The following is a 19,516-nucleotide window of genomic DNA, read 5'->3' as shown; positions in this document are numbered from 1 at the left end:
CCACTAACCACATATGGTTATTTAAAGCAAAGTAACGACAGCTAGGTAAAATACAGTTTCTCAGTTGTACAAGTTATATTTCAAATATATTTCAAGTTATACAAAATATTTCCAGTTGCACAAGTTATATTTCAAACACTCAATAGCCATACATTGTCAGTGGCTCCTGTACAGATAGAGATATTTCCACCATCACAAAAAGTTCTATTGGATAGCACTTACTTATCCAAAAAACTATAGATTTTAATACAAGAGCTATCTTCAAGGAAATGTTTTCATCCTTTTTAAAAAATGAAATATGATTCTAATCACTCTCAAGTTTTGATGAGTAAGTCAGAGGAAAGACACCTTTGACTTCAACTTCTATTCAAAACAAGATCATCCTTGTATATTCTTCTTCCATTCTCCACTGAATCCTACACTTACATATGTATTTTTACGTGTGCATGTGTTTATTTCCTCACTCCAGTAGATAACCAGCACATTTAATAAACATGTAATTAACAAGTTGTTTTTAGCAACTGCTTGGTTCCAAGTGGTCAAACCTATAGGGCATGTAGGTGAGCTAAAGGAGCTGTCTTACAGTGAGGCCTGAAAGCGTGATTAGTGTGCAAATGAGGCCATGGGGGTGGGGTAAGGACCACATTCCAGCCAATGAAGGAGCTACCACTTGGGGCATGACTGGTCAAACTGATGGGGGGCGGTTTCAGCCCTTCTTTCAGCTGAGAAGAACTGAAGACCAAGACTTAAATGGGTGAGTAGGCCAGGGCTCTACTGACGGAGCGACTGAGGTGCCAGCGCGGGGTGCACCAGTGGGCCTGCTTACCGCTTTGCAGGGTTTGTTTCCCTCCAGAAAGCACGCCGCTGGGGAGCATGCCTGTGGGCGTCAGGCCTTTCAGCGTCAGCACACTCTCACTCTCTTCTCTGCAAAGGCACAACGGGGGCGGAGGGGACATTACCTTTTATTTTCTTTCAAGAAAAAGATCAGACTTATAGGGAAAAAATGTATATAAGAACGCACATTGACCTCTTCCTTGGCTCCCTTGTTGTTGTTGTTGTTTTTTCCCTTTTTTACTTGGAACACACTGTATTTTCACACATTCATATAGAAGTCACATTATGTAAATGACATGACTGCTAAGATAAAGTTGGGAATTATAAAACTGTCAGGGGTTCACATGCTTCTGAATCCTGAAGATATGGAAAACAATTCTGCTTTTGTAACCAGGTGTCACAAAACGAAGTGTTGCTGGGTATCTTCTTTGACACCATAAATATGTTAAAAAAAAAAAAATGAGCCAGGGAAAGAGCTGTTATAAGTTTTACTGCTAAGGCTCAACAAAATAAGTAGGGCTGATTTGACTTGGGAGAGAAAACCAGACAGAAAAAGGGAGATTTTAAAAAAATCTGACCTATGGATTATCCTCTTAGTTGCTATACTTGAATTTTTTTTCTTCATGATACATAATTGCTGCTTCAAGTTTCATTACATTGTTTTAAATTTTTTCTTCATAATACATAATTACTGTTTCAAGTTTTATTACATTTGTTTAGAAGGAATGAATGAGTCCTGCGAGTTCAGTTAGGAATGTAAAGCATTAGAGCCTCATTCATCAGGCCGCAGGGAGCAACTATGCTCTATTTTCAGCTTTAACATGACTTTTCAAGATTTGGCTGCTCCTGCACAGTTATTACTGACTTTGATCTGGTGTCTCTGGGAAAGGATGATGGTGCTTTTCATCCTGCTCACGGCTCCCTGCTTTAGGTATCAAATCACTAAATTACTCTTTAGTGACTCTACCAGGAGTGAGATAGAAATAGCAAGAAGCAGAAATCAAAAGAGCCACAGTAGCTACTCCATGAAAAAGAGTTGGAAAAAATCTGGCAAAAATTAGAATATGATATTATACAATGTGGAGATGGACTTTTCCCCAAGATGGTCCTATTTACCCTTGTTAATAATGTAATTGTGAATTGATTTTATACTCCTCACATATAATCATACTCTAGATTAAAGTAATCATTTGAGGAGAAATATACTTTGCGTTATCCAAGAATAGATAACCGAATTTAAGTAAAGAGTAGTTAATCCTTTTTAAGAAAATATTTGTTTTCTAAAGTCCATGCATAATAATAACATGATGCATGATCCATGTAAAAAATAACTAACATATGGGAAATGAAACTCTAAATAATCTTTTCATTCTCAATGATTTATTTGAATAATATAGATTCTCATAAACAAGCTTTATGGTTCATGTTCATTTCCTAGAAATCTAGTGAAATACACCTGGTAGATTCGTCTTTTACTACAGGGAGTGAATGAAAAATAGGATTATAATAGCTGTTCTATTTCATAATATGTTGAATATATTGTGAAATAAATGTTTTAAAGTGCTGCAGCACATAGAGGGCATAAAATGTGAGGCAGTCCACTTACAGGCTTTCTCTACAAAAATAATTTAGTAGATTTCAATTTGACTAAAATAGTAAGGAACTAACAAACCCATTTAAAATATAATTAAAGAGAAGAAAATAGTTTCTAGTAATATATTTAAATGACCAGACTAAAGCATTAAGACACTATTCAGCGACATATAATCAAAGGCAAAACAGAGCAGAGGACCATGATCTCACCTGAGAACCGAGAACACTCTGGCCATCTTGCCGATGGCTCGGATCTTGTTTCTTATCACCTCCTTCCTGGCTGCAGCCGTTGCTCCTGCATTTTAAAAACATAGTTGAGAAGTCAGGTGACTTTTTATTGAACTCTGACTAGTTGACTAGTTTACATATATAACAAACTGCTGTAAGCCAAATCAGGTTTGTTTTCTGTTCCCCTTGGGCTTCCCTGATGGCTCAGTCAGTAAAGAATCCACCTGCAATGCAGGAGACCCAGGTTGACCCCTGGGTTGGGAAAATGTCCTGGAGAAGGAAACGGCAACCCACTCCAGTATTCTTGCCTGGGTAATCCCATGGACAAAGGAGCCTGGCAGGCTACAGTCCATGGGGTTGCAAGAGTCAGATATGACTTAGTGACTAAACCAAGGATTTATCTGTGAATCAAGTTCAAAAGCTTATGCTTCCAGGCATAAACGCTTGCCTGTGATACTTTAGAGGTTCTCAAAATGCCAAAGAGCAACTTTTGAGATTTCCAATGAGGCAGGTTCCTGTCCTCTTCTATTTATACAAAGAGAACGTGTACTGGCAGGAAGAGGAAGTGAGTCACCAGGATCTTCTACTCATTTCCGGTCTCCATGCTTGGAGACTACTTTAGGAAACTTCTTTTGCAAAAGTTGTCCTTTGAAGTGATCAAACTAGGGAGTCTCTTAACCCCTTATGTTCCCTGGGGGTATTTATAGTATTTACAATATTTATCGTACCAATGGCCCTAAAACATTTGTTTTAGCACTTGATACTCTTTCATCTACTGGTTACTGCACAAATTGTAGAAGAAAAAACAGAAAACTATTGAACTGGATTCAGTGAGAGACGGTGGCACATATTTCGTATTTTAGCACTTATGTAGAAAAGTTACACATAAGTCTAAGTTTTACCACTGACTGCATTTTCCAAATTTAAAAAAGTCAATCTACATAGGTTGTTGTTATTATAAACATTTTTGCTTTTTAAATATTTTTATTTATGTAGTTTTAGAATAATGCTCTATGATCTTTAGTGAATCTATTTTATTTCTTTTTAAATTTTCAAGGTAATGTTTGAAGAAGTGCAAAACAGAAAAAAAAGTTCTCTTTTTAAGATTTTTATATGTCAAAGTAAAAGGGATGGCATGCATGCTTAATCACTCAGTCATGTCTGACTGTTTGGGACCCTATGGACTGTTGTAGCCTATCAGGCTCCTCTGTCCATGGAATTTCCCAGGCAAGAATACTGGAGTAGGTTGCCATTTCCTCTTCCAGGCAATCTTCCCAACCTAGGGATCAAACTCGAATCTCCTGTGTCTCCTGCATTGCAGGCAGGCTCTTTACTGCTGAGCCACTGGGGAAGCCAAAAGGGATAAGATATCCTTTTTAAACATATGGGACTTTGTAGAAAGTGTTAATACAAGCAGATTTTCTTTCTAATTCTACTGCCACTAATAGGAATATAACAAAATATTCTTAGCAGACCATATCAGATAATATCAGAAATGTTTGTAATTCAACAGTTATCACACAGTTTGTTCAGAGACTGGTCTAAAGGTGATAACTGGTATACATTTTGATCTCTTAATTCATGGTAAGTACAAGCTTTATGACCTTTTTTTGAAGGAAATATTTTTGCTGTTTCTTATGACTTCTAAGAATTGGATTTGAAATCTTTTTCATTGTTTGATAAGGGCCAAACAATTAATCACTGACCTAACACTTCTATAAGAAAGAAAACTTACAGCAGCAGTCACACAATTTGGAAATGGCTAGAAAAAGGCCTCTGATTTTCTATTCATCCCAAGGAAGTGAAAATATAATGGGTCACTTTTTTCTTCTGGGTGGGTTAATTTGTCACAGGTGATGCTACCTTAGAAGCTGTGTACCTGGGAGCTGGTTTCCTCTTTTCTCTGACTTAAAAGCCCTCATGCAGCCCCTATTTTTGTCTATTTCTTTTTCTCTAGTGACAATGACACCATAGAAGGTACCCCCAACACATCTAACTGGTTTGCATCTATTTTTCCCCATCACTTCCCCACTCCCAATCTGGGCGTGGCCACGTGTCTTGCTTTGGGTAAAGGAACATTAGCGAAAGTGATGCTAGCAGGATCTTGAAATGCACACAGGCTTGTTCTGTCTCTTGCTCCTTGGTACTTTTCCAAGAGAGTTGAAAACTTTTGTCCACACAAACTCCTGTACACAGATGTCTATACTAATTTTGTTCATAATTGCTAAAATGGAAGCAAGAAAGATTTCCTTTAGTAGGTGAATCTACTGTGGTCCATCCAGATAATGGGATTTTTATTTGGTGTTAAAAAATACTGATCTCTCAAACCAGAACTTATGGCTTTCTCCCATATGACTTAAATTTATTTCACTCATTTGCAGGTAGAATAGCTTGCAATACTAAGCTACAATCCTGTCTTTCTGATAACCAAACATGGATTCTCATTTATAACTGGTTCTGTTAATTAAGTCTGTTAATTGGTCAGAATTTTGGAGGAGAAAATGGAGTGTGCCTAAAACTTTATTGGCCCTCCCTAAAACTTTATTCTGAGTTTCTAATAATATTTAGTTATTATCTATGATGTGCAATTGTGATTCTTTATATAAAACCTGTCCTAGAGGCCATTTGAAAGTTTAAAGTTTCTGTGCTTGAATTTTAGATGATTTATGATCTACTAAAGGACATTTAAGACTACCAAAGGACATTTGTTAAGGGGGAAAAAATGTGGGGTAGCAATTAGTCGCCTTACAGTGGTTTTCCTACATATTTTTTTTAGTTGTTCAGTTAAATCCTGCGTCAGTCTGACTAACTGGTGTGTTACTACAACCCTAGGCTTAATATTCCCCAGTCTGACTGACCCAGTCTGTCAGAAGTCATGATGTGCTAAGTAAGGGGAAAGAGTCTGACCCTCTCCAAAAACAGTATGGCCAGATCATAAAATCAATCCAACAGACACAAGGAATGGAACATGTGGGAGGACTCCAAAACTGGTGACTATATTTAGAAGCACAACAAGAAAAGCAGCAAGGAGTAGTCTAGAAGTGTAATTGGATATATTTAAGAGGAATGAGAAGGGGAGAAAAGTCAAGTCAAGTAAGTGAAAAATATCTAAGAAGGCTAATCTCTTAGAAAATTTTCATTAAAGGACTTGTAAAAACCATAACCAGAGCAACGAAAACAAAGAAACTAACAGGAAAGGAAGAGAAACAAATTACGCAGAGCCATCCTTTTCAGTTCAGTATGAGCCAGGGAACTCAGAAAAATGCTCAAATAACTGTGGAATTTTAAATGTAAAAGAACATTCTGACAGTCAGAGCCAGTTTAGGATTCCTTATTTTTCAGACCTAGGGACTTACTGGAGAGTACTATAGAGGGTACAGAGCAGGTATACTTTATGTATTCATGGCCGTGCTCCCAACAAACAGTAATTCACAGCATATGGTAATGGTAAGTAATTCATCTTAATGAAGAGATGCTATCTCTCTAGATTTCTCAGTAACCCTGGTAAGTAAGAGGTTTTAGTACATCCTTTATAAAATTCAAATGTATTTACTCAAAAAGTCAGTGAACTTAAGCAAAGAACAGTAAGAAGACACCTTAAAAGTGAATATCTCAAAACTTTATCCTGGGCAATTACCTTCACTATTTTCCACATAATCAAAATCAAAACGAATACCACACATTTACAACCCACGAAAATGTAAAATATTCAAATAAAATATCTTAATTAATATGTAATTAAACTTAGAGAAGCTGAACAACAGCAGGATAGAACTAAGTTCAGATATAAAGGTTCTTGCATATTTAGTATTGTTATTCATGACAACTCTTATTTAAATACTTAGGCTCAATTGCAAACCCTCAACAGTCTGTAATTCTATAGAAAGGTCAAGGAAAAATGCACATTTTTCAGACTTTTACTAGCTGTGCCATGCAAATACAATGTCACGTTTAACATTCTTGGAACTTAACTCTATTTAGGTTGTGGAAATGTATCACAGTAGCTCAGCTTAAAATTCAGAATATTGAAAAATGAGGGCACAAAAAATACTTTTTATGTTAAACATATGGCATGCCAGATCTTAGTTCCCCAGCCAGGGATTGAACCTGTGCTCCCTGTATTGGGAGCGCAGAGTCTCAACCAGTGGATCACTGTCTCCTGCACTGCAGGCAGATTCTTTATCAGTCTAAGCCAGCACGGAAGCCCAAGAAGCCCAAGCATTAATTTTTAATAGGAAACTACTGTTAACAAATTTTCAGAGAAGAATATAATCACTTATTTTAACTCGAAAGTCCAAAACTGAGAGGCAGTCTTTCATAAGGTTAAAAACAATGAGCAATTTTAAGTAAAATTACATTTTGTGTTTCCATTCAAATAATTATCACTTCTTTTTTGGGCTTGTCTCTTGCTTTACCTTTGAAGCTCTAATCTTCTTTTATGCCTGGGGTATTATGCTACTATTTTCAAAAGCTAGGCACTCTGGCACACTCCATTTTCCTCAGAGGTTAATGTACAGACCAACGGAATCTTTAAAGATCAGCTTTTACCATGTGTCCTTCCTGACCTTAACTCAGTGCCCTGCTGACTCCTCGTGAAGTTTGGAAGGTACCTATGCCAAATGGCCTGCTGAGTGAATGCTGACAGGCTCTGAAGCGAACTGGAGACTTGCAGCAGCTTCACAGCGAAGAGCGGTCAAGTGCCAGGGCAAAGACGGGTTCTAACACATGGGCTACCGGCCACACATTACAGACCCTAGCTCCCTATGGCTCACTGTTCCCATCCACCCATTGAGTGACTACTGTAATTCCTGTTTTAACTGAATCAGCAGTGTCTGGAAGGTACTCTATAGAATACAATTTAGTGCCCAAATCATGTATTATTCATTAAGTGTTCTTGTGAATCCTTTGTTATTCTATAGCCTGCCGTGAGCTAACAGCTAGCAACAGAAATAGGAGTGAAGCATGGTTTCTGCTTTAGGAGATCACTGGATCACCAACAGCACACAGTGACAAGGGTGAGAGAGGAGGAGGCCGTGGAGTGGGGAGCGCTGCAGTCAGCTGGGGAGAGTGCACTGAGCGCATCTCTTCTTAAACTCCCTGTTCAGTAACGAAATCGTAGCTTAAAACCAGCGGTAGAGAATTTATACCAACAAAATCTGCAAGTCCTACAAACGAGGGCCATTTTCTTTCTGCAGTGATGGGTTGTTAAACATTTACCACTGGAAGTAGGTGTTAATTGTCTGGAGAAAAATGTTCACCCAAATGGTGACAGCTGAAGGATCCTGAAGGATAAGTAAGAGTTAAGGAGGAGGGAAAAGTCTCCACAGAAGGACGAGAATTTTGAAACACGTGGAAGCTGCAAGAATCCATGAAATATTCAGATGATGGGTGAGATGTCTGGCACACATCGAGTTTGGGTACACTGGGGTGTGGGTAGGGTGGGAAGAGAAGCAGGGCATGCCTGGGGCTAAACTGTAAAGGCTTTAGCATAGTGCTAGGAACAAAGAAAACATTTAGATATAAGCCCCAGTGGCTCAGAAGGTAAAGAATCTGCTGCAATGCAGGAGACCTGGGTTCAGTCCCTTGGTCAGGAAGATCCCCTGGAGAAGGGCATGGCAACCCACTCCAGTATTCTTGCCTGAAGAATTCCACGGACCGAGGAGCCTGGTGGGCTACAGTTCAAGGTGTTCCAAAGAGTTGGACATGACTAAGGAACAAACACTTTCATTTCACTTTTCGTACTCATCATAGAGGTATAGAGAACATACTTTGCACTTACCCACCCCTTTTCCAAAGAAAGAAAGAAAGAAAAAGACAGACTGATGGCTGGGTAGAGAGACAGAGATGTGACAAAACAAATATACTAAAATGTTAATTGTAAAAAGTAAGTGATGGGGGCAGGACTATACAATTCTTTCAACATTCCTTTATGTCTGAAACATTTCATAATAAAATGTGAAAAAAAAAAAAAGAAAAAACAAACACACCATTTTATCTGCAAGAAGCTTGCTTTTAAGAGAAAAGCGAGATAGCAGTTTTAAGAACAGGAGTCTCTCCATCCCTCCCTTTCTTTGTGTTATATGAAGGATGCATGAACTCAACAAAGGAGGTCAGGAAGAAAAGTCCTCAGTGCAGTGACCTCCATCCCTGCTCTTCTCCAACCAGCTGCCGGGGGAATTTGGACTGCTAAGATTTTGTTGTATAAGCCCAATTCAACAGAATCTAATTGCTTCTGATACCTTTTTGAAACTGTAAGAAGTGAAAATGATGAGCTACATAAAAGTTTTACACTTAAATATCTTATAAAATAGGAATATTTTCGTATTATTAGAAGGTAAAAAAGCTGTTTTCAAAAAATTGAGTGCTTAATATTTGATGGAGAAAGTACTGGGACAGTTCAACTTCATTTTTACACTGGCCTCAAATGTTTTATTATTTAGGCTTCTTTCTTTAAATGACTTTTAACAAGTGTATCCATAGCACATGTCTTTAAATCAAATACATTATATTAAAAGGAGTGTATATATATTAACATCTCATACTTTTTCAGAAGAAAGATATAGTTTAAGAACTATATTCTTACTGATAGGCTTCAAATATCTTAAATCTTTTAATTCAAAATCAGAAAATAATATAGAAAACTCACTTTTTCAAATTTGTTAAGGGAAATGAAGTCCCTCTTTGTAAGAAACTTATGTCACTGTAAAGTAAAATTTTATTATGATTCATTAGTTTTAAGCAGAGTTTAGACACGTCTCCAGGTTTTATTTTTCGACACATAGGGCAATTACTGAATTTGAATAAAGGTTATTGATGGAACAAAGCCTAAGGTGTTGAGATAATAAGATCTTTTGTTGCATACATTTAAGACAAAAGGTTTCCATCCAAAATCAGCACTTTAGAAATAGGATACCATGCAAAGACAGAGCAGTCTTCAGAAGCCTCTAAAAACTTTGCATAATTTGTCTTTATAGCTCTGGACAAATGATGATGAGATCATCATTTATGATCATTTATGGGAAGACACATTTTCCGAATTGGCCCCATAAGGCTTGGAGCCAAACCATGTGCCTAAAACTGATTTTCTTGTCGTTTCTTTCTCTGACCTAGTTTAACAATAACAAGTCTTGAGCTTCTATATTCAACAAAGTGACATTGTACAGAAATTACTTAAACATTTACTCAGTTTTGCCCTTGGCTGTGGCGAGCTTGACAAGCGCTTCACTCCATTTTTCTATACCACTAGGCACTTGAGTCCTGGGAATTAGGGACAGTATCATAAGCTCTGAGAAACTGTGTCCACTCTGATGGACTGGCTATAATGATGCAATGTTTACCTTTTTTTTTACTTATGCATCTACAAAAGACTATCCCCCAAAGAATATTATTCTCACCTCCAAGTTTAAATAATTATGTGGAATATATAATGTTGTAAACATTGCCATTTTAAAATGAACTGACAATACTACTTTAAAAAAAAAAATCAGTGGTATATAAATAACACAGCAATTTCATCCTATCATCATCCTTTCAAAGAAAAAATTCTCATGTTGGTCCTTTTTTCTTTGAAATTGCATTTCCATTTCAATTTTCCTGATTTTACTTTAGTATATTATACACACTATTTTATCACATTATACTTTTCTTCCAAAAGATATGTTTAAAATTTTTAATTTATTTTAAAAAATTTCCTGAGACAATGAGGCCTTACGTCTTACAACTTCTTTTGTAATCAAAATCACGATTATTAGTAGTACATAACTGAACCCAGTAGCACAAGTATATGGTCAATGTTCATGAATATTAAAAAAAAACACAGAAATATAATTTGATTGAAATTATCCCTTAATGATAAGGATGAAAGGGCAGTTACACTGCCTTGATTAAGGAGACTTCCTAGGCACTGAGTTTTTCCACTGTGTCTTAGTTTTAGTGCTCTGGGCAGTGTTCACAGTGACTATCTAGGGAGGCCCACGCCTTTCTGCTAAAATATGAGAAAAGCAACTGAGAATGAATGAGGAGGTGGGAAAGGAAAGACTGCAGTGAGCGTGCATCTGATGAGGTCCCAGGCTGATCGTCTTTAGGAATGAAGACACATGTAGGCTGAGGATGTAAAAATGGATTCCCTTACTCCTCTTGAAATCCCTTTGGGAAATCCCAGTAGTCCAAATACTCTGGCATGAAGATAACTGCTCTATCAAGAATTATGTCACCCAATTTCTACAGGCGAGAGCTGTTGGAAGATCTCCTTGACCAGCCATAACTGGAGAATCCTGCATTGTTGATCCAGGTAGGGGCAGTGCTGGTTTAACCTAGTTCAGTGAGATTGGAGGTGTTGCCCCTCCCATAATAGCTGTGTGTGTGCTTATGTAGGTTATTCTATTGGAGAAAAACACCTTCAAAATAACAAATTAAAAAATCTCTGTAAAAATTGATCTTTTTTGAGGACTACAACCTAAAATGTGTGGAATACCTTTCTAATTTTGATTCTAACAATACTATATCACGTATCTATAGGTGATAAAATTGAGACATAATGACTACTCGTCCCAAACCACTCCAAACCACATATTCTGAATTTCTTCCATATGCTTTTTAGCTCAACTAAAATCTCAGCATGTAATAGGCCCTACAATGGTGTGGTATTTGGCATAGGGCTAGCCTGTCTTACATATCATTTTGAAAGCGCCAGAGGATCCTTGAAAATATATATATTTTTTAAATAAAAAGACTCTCCTGTGTAGCGGATTTTTTAAAAGGCTAGCACAGCCTAGACTATTTATTCTAATTTCTCTTGTCATAAAACATAACTGGATTCTTTGGATAGGAAGTCTTAAAAATGTACAGACTACTCCTAAATGTCAAATAACTGTCATTATTTGGTTATCTTAAATACATAGTTAAAAGCTACTTTCATTTCCAAGTGTTAATTTGATTCCACGGACTTTTGTTCTCTGAGACACTGTGTTCCATCTGTTCAATGATTCCCTGGTATAGCTGCAGAAATTGGCTATAAGCATAATTATACCTTGGGTAAAAATTAGACTTTAGAGTAGATTAGGAAGCTTGGTTATTTTTTGAGATACTCTCACATATTCAGCCTATGCCTTACAGAGGACATTTCAGTTTATCTATATTCGCCAAAGTGGAAACTAGTAGCATGTGAAATGCCATTTTGGATTGAATTCGTTATCATAACAGACATGCATCAGTTTTATGAACTGACAATGAAAATAAAAGCAAAATAAGATGAAATAATAAGTGTCAAGCTAATAATGGAGATGTATTGTCTACAGAAGAAACACTCATAATGCCTGGATGTTTAACCTATCAAGGATTATTCTGAATATAGATGAGGATGTAACAGTTGAACAATATACTTATTAAGAACCTAATTGGGCATACATACTAAATGCTGAAGAATGCATTTAGACCAGTGCCAGGTACCATGCTACCTGCTGAAGCACTTAGCACAGATCTTTGATACATGATACTAAAAAATGTCTTTTCTTTATATTAAGAAGCAAATGCTTGTGCAGAGGTGAACAGTCCAGTTCTTCTAACAGTTACATTTCTCACTGTAAATTAAAAGGCCGATTGTGTGATCTTCATTAATATCAAATTGCCTAGTTGGTGGCCTCACTTGTGTTTTGTGCTAAACACTGGCTAAAGGCCGGACTGCAGATGATGTTAGTTCACTAGGGAAGAATAGAAGCCAGGATGCTAATGATCTTGTTTTGAGCCAAAAAAAAAAAAAAAAAAAAAAAAGACCATTCCACAAAGATGGGCAACCAAATAAAATCAAGATTTCTGTTTCTTTAAAATTCTGAGAAAAACTGGATGAAATGTCATAGCTTCTCATAAGCTAAGAGTAAAAACAAAGGGGAAAAATTGATTTTTAGGAGAGCAAGAATAGACTACCCTGATAGAAAAATATTTTTAAACTTTAGATTTTCTGAGCATTTATTAAACCTTTTCATATAGCCTTTAAACATGCCACTTGAGATCAAACAACTATAAAGAGAATGTTTTACAAACCTTGGACTTATAACAACTCTGCCATTGTTCAATCAATTAGTAATTATTCTAAGTACAATCTTCAGATTAAGAAGTTGGACCCACAACATGCTTTAGTACAAAGAAAGTGGTGCTTCCCTGGTGTCTCAGAGGTTAAAGCATCTGCCTGCAGTGTAGGAGACCCAGGTTCAATCCCTGGGTCAGGAAAATCCCCTGGAGAAGGAAATGGCAACCCACTCCAGTATTCTTGCCTATAGAATCCCATGGACAGAGGAGCCTGGCAAGCTATGGTCTATGGGGCTGCAAAGAGTTGGACATGATTGAGCAACTAACACACTTACTTATTAATAGGGAGAGAGCTGTATATAACATTTAGTTCATTCTGCAAAGTCTGCATTTTCTGTAATGTAAAATTATGCCAGCTAAGAAACTCATTTGTGCAAAATCATGTAGTACTAAGAAGAGAAAAAAGTACCTTTAATATCTGTGTTATTATATCATTTAAGTTGGCAACTTAAAAAGATTTTCATTATTGTAATCACATAAAAGTCAGACTTGATAATACTGGCTACACTATGATGGCTACCCAGGCATCTCGTTTGGTAGTCCAGGCCCCCAAATATTAATAGCCCTATATACAGATGGGGATTTATACCCTAGTATCTAGTAAATATCTGTGTACATTTTTAGACACGTTTCAGTTTTAATAATATACTGGATATAAAATTTGTTTCCTTTTTATAGCATAATCATGATGAAAAAAGGCAGTTACCTGTTCTATGAAGGGAACAAAGTACAAAGGATACATTTATGTGACCAAACTGATTTAGCCTCTAAATCACACACTGAAATATTAATTTTAAAAAATTAACAATAAACTGGAAAGTAATGAACAAAAGTATAACAAGCAACCACACAGACTTTTACAACATATTGACTAGTCTTTCTTTTTATAGATGTCTTCCTTTCCTTTCTCCAATTACATAATGCAAATTCAGGTATCTTTAAAAAGATACGAGAGCTTAAAACTGATAAGCTGATACCCATCTTTGACATGTCAGTTTTTGGAAAAATTACATGGATTTCTCACATGGTCATACTTCTTAAAATAGTAAAATACACAAAGTGTTTTTCTTGTCTTTGTCAGAAGAGAACAAGAAAGATTTCCTTACGTTTCCTCCAACTATCAAATATTTTATTCCAATTTACACTCCTTCCTCCAACCATCTAAATCTTCTGTGAAAGCAACCTATTTAAAATTGGTTTCTTATTGTACTAGACTCTCAGCTCAATGAAGGCAGAGACCATGTGTTTATTTACCACTGAATATACAGAAAAGGGTATTCTATGAATATTTTATATAGAAACTTAAAAATAATATAGAAAATAAAATAGAAATATACCATGATATAAAAATTGAGGTGCTTTGAGTTTTATTTTAGTATTTGGCTTTTTAGAAAATAATTCCAATTTTCTGTTTTAGCTATTATAAACATTAAACAAATTTTGCTATTTGCGTCTTTCCAATAATCTTTTATCTGACCAAATGACAGCCTAATATTTCATTTTCTGGTTTTCTGTTAAGATTTATATCTCATAGTAATTTTTATGCATTTGGTGCAAATATTTTTAAACAGCTGCTGCTTGAACTGCTCCACAGTCTTGGTTCTCACTGTCTTTCCCTCATCACTCTTTTCTCTATTTCATTTGTTTGTCTTTCTTCAGCTTCATAAAGAAGGGATAATTTTCCTGACCAGTGCTCAATTTTCTGATGTTTCCTTCCACATCAGTAACTTTGGAGGCACATTTGACTCTTAGTAGATTCAATTGTGAATTTTAACACAAAGCCTCAGTCACCTGCTCCAGTTTCATTCCCAATTTCCAGGGCTCCATTTCCAAATCCTGTTTGGATATTTCCAGAGCCCTGTCACTTTTACTCAAACTCATGTCTGTCACTAAACCAGGGGTTCCCAACTTTCGAGATCTAATGCCTGATGACCTGAGGTGGAGCTGATATAATAACAATGGAAATAAAGTGCAGAATAAACGTAATGCGCTTGAACCATCCTTAAACCAGCCTCTCCCCTCGTTCCCCCACCCCCCGCCCCCGCCAACACCCCCCGACACACCCCCCCCACCACACACCCCCCACACACATCCCTGGCCTGTGGAAAAACTGTCTTCCATGAAACAGGTTTCTGGTGCCAAAAAGGTTGGGGATTGTGACACTAAACTCATCTTTCTCCTGAAACGGATGAAGTTTTTCCATAACTGTCCTCCTCCTCCTAGGTACCAAGGTTTGAACCATCCAAACCTGCTTTGGTTTTCTTTGCCCACTGATTCCATAGTTGTAAGTCCTTGGCTGCTCTTTGGAATAGCTCCCTCTTCCTTTTATTATTAAAACTATCATTGTTCCAATCTAGTCACCTCAACCTTGAAATACTGTATTCAGTTTCTAAATTATAACCCAACTCATCCTTTGTTCTTTCTCCAAGCATTTTTCCAAGCTTGGAAAAAGTATTTGCTTTTTCTCAAACACAGCTTTTAAGATGACGGCAGGTTATGCTAAGAGTTGATAGAACAAGAATCATATGGCCACTGTGCCCTCAGAGCTCTTCTTTGGTAATATGTCTAAACATTTCTTTGAATTTTTTCATATTAAATGTAATACTTTTGCTCCCAAACTGCCAATTATTATAGGACATAATTTTTTTTTTTCCTTCAGATTGGGAACCTGAAATGTGAGATGCTGAAATGAGCTGCTCAGAAATGACAGTGATTACAGCCATAGGAAGAGCTCTAAGCTAATGGTTCTCTGTATATGCGCTGCCAGATGCACAAAGCAGAAGGGAGTTTTTAAGATAACATTCATCTCAGACACTCATCACGGCAAACAAATACAGCTTCGGTAGAAAATGATTTACCCGAGTCCTTAAAGAGGTATTCCTCAAGGACCAGTAAGATGTCACATAAGTCCTACTAATTTCCAACTTCGCACTTTAAAACGTTCTGCATAATTTTTTAAAGTTAGACAGAAAGCAGTGGGGAGACACTCTGGAACCTGTGATATTAGATTTGAAGAATTATCTAATAATCCAAAGCAGATGATGGAAGATAATTTTCTTGTATACAATTTAGATGGTTTCGTAGAGGCATGCAAAAAACTGCTCTGATTCCATATTCGGTGACTTGCCTGTGGTTAACATTAGGATAAGGCAAAAATGTGGATAAAGGACAAGAGTTCCGCCATGTGGTTTGCTCCTTTAGATGAAAGCAGAGACATAAATTCTAATTTAGTCCTAAGTCTTTCCAGGGCAGCTTGAAACTATACTTGGCTTGAAATGTATTCGTTTTTATTATTTTTTCTTTCTTATTCTACAGGATTTCAGTTTTACCTCCACAGTTCTTTCCTGTTAGCCAGACTTATCACATAGCACCGTCTCAAACATAATTTGCTTACATATATGTACATATACATATATATAAGATAATGATCTCAGAGTCTAAGATTTTAGACAAAAAGAAAGTTCCAAATAAATATTTCTAACTCATGAAACTGTCATTAGGCTTTTAAGGCTATTCCAGACTTCCTTATTATAATACTGAACAGTAAAGAAAGCTTTGTGATGGAGATTGCTTGATTTCTGTCAGCTTTTCTGCCCCCCACTCCACACACTTTGGGATCACTTACTAATCCGTGCTCTGAAATTAGTCTTCTTCATTAATGAGAATTAACTACTAAATGAGATACATCTACTTGGATTTCGTTCTTCGCTGACATATACTGGGGAATAACAAACCCAAATTAAAACCAGACTACCCTTTTATCATCCAAAATCAGAAGTGGAAACAGGAATCAAAGACCCCGATACATATAAACCAGATCCTCAAAAGACATTCAGTTGGCATTAAACTGCCTCAAAACTTTACAAGATAACAGAAGTTTTGTATTTTATTTTCAACAGAAAAGAACCACAGACCAATTTAAAACAGTGATCTTTTTCTAGACAGGCTATCAAATTCCTTTATTTGTAAGGCAGAAGCTGAGGAGCAGAAATTCATGACATGATTTCTACCCAGCAGAAGCCTAGGCAAGCCAGGAGACTTTTTGTCTATTCAGATGCAATAAAATTTTTCTCATTATCAAACACATAACTTCTTGGAGTGAATTAAGGTTAAAGGAGTAAAACAAAACTATTTTATTTGCTCTGACTTTCATGGTCAAATGATTGTGCAAAAAATCTATTTCTTTATTTTATGGCTATTTAACAGAACAAACTAAGGTATATTATGTTTCGCTAATAGTGTTGTTTTGCAAAAAAAAAGCTCATCATGCTGTTAAAAATTCAAGCACTATAACAATAGCTTGTGGAAAGTTCAAGAGTCTGAGAAACAGGCAGACCAATATTGGCATGAATCCAGGCTCCATGAGTTCATTAGCTCTTTGACCTTAGGTTTTAACCTCACTGCCCTGAGCTCTGTATGGAAAACTGGGATAATCATAGCACCTATATGAAAAAGTTGTCTTGAGGATTAGGGACAATATAAAATCACCTAGGAAATTTCCATAAGATAATTCATAGTTAATTATAAGTTTTTGCTGGTCAAAAGGGTAAGAGTTAATACAGATAAACCACTTGGAATGATGCTTAACATCTAAGCGTTAGCTGTGGCCACCTTCATTGTCAAGTGGTGAAGGAGAGCTGACAGAACCCACATGAAAAGAAGCAAAACGAATCCCACACCTAGCACTCCTCAAGGACACGAGAATTCCTATCCGTGACAGACTTTATAAACACTAACAAGTCCCCTTGATAAGGTACTCTGAGAGGCACGGTCTGTAAAGGCACCATTGCTGTTTATTCACTAGGTCATGTCTGACTCTACAAGTCCGTGGGCTGTAGCCCGCCAGGCTCCTCTGTCCATGGGGTTTCCCAGGCAAGAATACTGAAGTGGGTTGCCATTTTCTTCTCCGGGGATCTTCCCGACCCAGAAATCAAACCTGCTCTCCTGCACTGCAACAGGCAGATTCATTACCACTGAGCCACCAGGCGAAGGCACCATTACCACCCTGGATTTTATAGCTGATGTTGGATATCAAGCAAAATATGGAGAAAGGTTTGATAAACACTCATCAAGAGATGTTTTCTCTTTAGAATAAGCAGCAAGTTAAGGAAGAGCTTTAATTAAGTCCTTTGATGTCTTCTGATTCCTGCTTTCACCTCTGGACTGATAGAACATAGGGCCAGCCCCCAGAGAGACACAGACACTGCAGGCTGCCTAAAGGAGGAACAGGGTGGGAGAATGGAACCTTGATCCTCAGGTTGAAAATAACATCATACAAAAAGAGCAAAAAAAAAAAAAAAAAACAAACCTACAAGATATGTTCTCAATAAACTCTTGTCCCCAAAAGAGTTAAATAGTTCTGGGAAGATTCTCAAGTTGTTCTCTGAGTAGCTTTGAGGAAATCCATAATTTCTGTGTCGTGGTAAATAAAGCACTAAAGAACATTTCTGATGATTTACTCTGAAATGTATACCACCCTAAGTTAAACACATTTTTAACGAAAACTTTACTTGTGTTTTCCTTTTTATTTCTCATAAATTCTCAAATTTATGAGATATGACCATTTAGAAGTTGGAGCTGTTTCTCTGCAGAAATGATCTGAGATTCAAACATGGTAGTAGATGACACCACCCCTATGGCAGAAATTGAAGAGGAACTAAAAAGCCTCTTGATGAAAATTAAAGTGGAGAGTGAAAAAGTTGGCTTAAAGCTCAACATTCAGAAAATGAAGATCATGGCATCCGGTCCCATCACTTCATGGGAAATAGATGGGGAAATAGTGGAAACAGTGTCAGACTTTATTTTTGGGGGCTCCAAAATCATTGCAGATGGTGATTGCAGCCATGAAATTAAAAGACGCTTACTCCTTGGAAGGAAAGTTATGACCAACCTAGATAGCATATTCAAAAGCAGAGACATTACTTTGCCAACAAAGGTCCATCCAGTCAAGACTATGGTTTTTCCTGTGATCATGTATGGATGTCAGAGTTGGACTGTGAAGAAGGCTGAGCACCAAAGAATTGATGCTTTTGAACTGTGGTGTTGGAGAAGACTCTTGAGGGTCCCTTGGACTGTAAGGAGATCCAACCAGTGCATTCTGAAGGACATCAGCCCTGGGATTTCTTTGGAAGGAATGATGCTAAAGCTGAAACTCCAGTACTTTGGCCACTTCATGTGAAGAGCTGACTCATTGGAAAAGACTCTGATGCTGGGAGGAGTTGGGGGCAGGAGGAGAAGGGGACGACAGAGGATGAGATGGCTGGATGGCATCACTGACTCGATGGACCTGAGTCTGAGTGAACTCCGGGAGTTGGTGATGGACAGGGAGGCCTGGCGTGCTGCGATTCATGGGGTCGCAAAGAGTCGGACACGACTGAGCGACTGAACTGAACTGAGTAAGAGCACTGGTCTGCTTAGAAAGAAAAGAATTCTTCCAAGTGCCCTGAAAAGGACACGCACTTCTATCATTGGCATGAACAGGTTTAAAAGCAACTGCTGATGAGCACAGCACATTGATTAGAACTAATTATTTTAAAGCAGAGGAAGTTCCAAAATGCATCCTTTCATGTTAGTGACTAAGCAAGTGGGTAAAGGAACTCACTAAAGTGAAGTAAACCTGAGCCAGTGTTGGTGATACTCAACTGCGCAGGAAACACCAGCACTGTTGAAATGTGCAGGTGCTTTTGGCTTTAGGATCTGGCAGCACACAGTAGGTGCTCAATATATATTTACTGAATGAGTGAATTAACATATAATTACAATCATATGCAGCTACTTA

General features: G+C 37.3%; 1 protein-coding gene across 2 annotated transcripts in view; it reads right to left on the bottom strand.

Annotated features, from left to right (window-relative positions):
* PPP3CA (protein phosphatase 3 catalytic subunit alpha) overlaps positions 1-19,516 on the bottom strand; it is a 323,853-nt gene that overhangs the window by 8,133 nt on the left and 296,204 nt on the right. For both annotated transcript variants that reach the window (XM_006070039.4, XM_006070040.4), the window contains exons 11-12: positions 2,638-2,722; positions 827-924 (exon numbers count right to left, since the gene is read on the bottom strand). In XM_006070039.4, the coding sequence (XP_006070101.1) occupies positions 827-924; positions 2,638-2,722 (183 nt within the window). The remainder of the gene's footprint in view (positions 1-826; positions 925-2,637; positions 2,723-19,516) is intronic.

The sequence above is a fragment of the Bubalus bubalis genome, chromosome 7 (genome assembly GCF_019923935.1).
Source record: "Bubalus bubalis isolate 160015118507 breed Murrah chromosome 7, NDDB_SH_1, whole genome shotgun sequence".
Classification (NCBI taxonomy): domain Eukaryota; kingdom Metazoa; phylum Chordata; class Mammalia; order Artiodactyla; family Bovidae; genus Bubalus; species Bubalus bubalis.
This window is presented reverse-complemented; position numbering and strand designations above follow the sequence as displayed.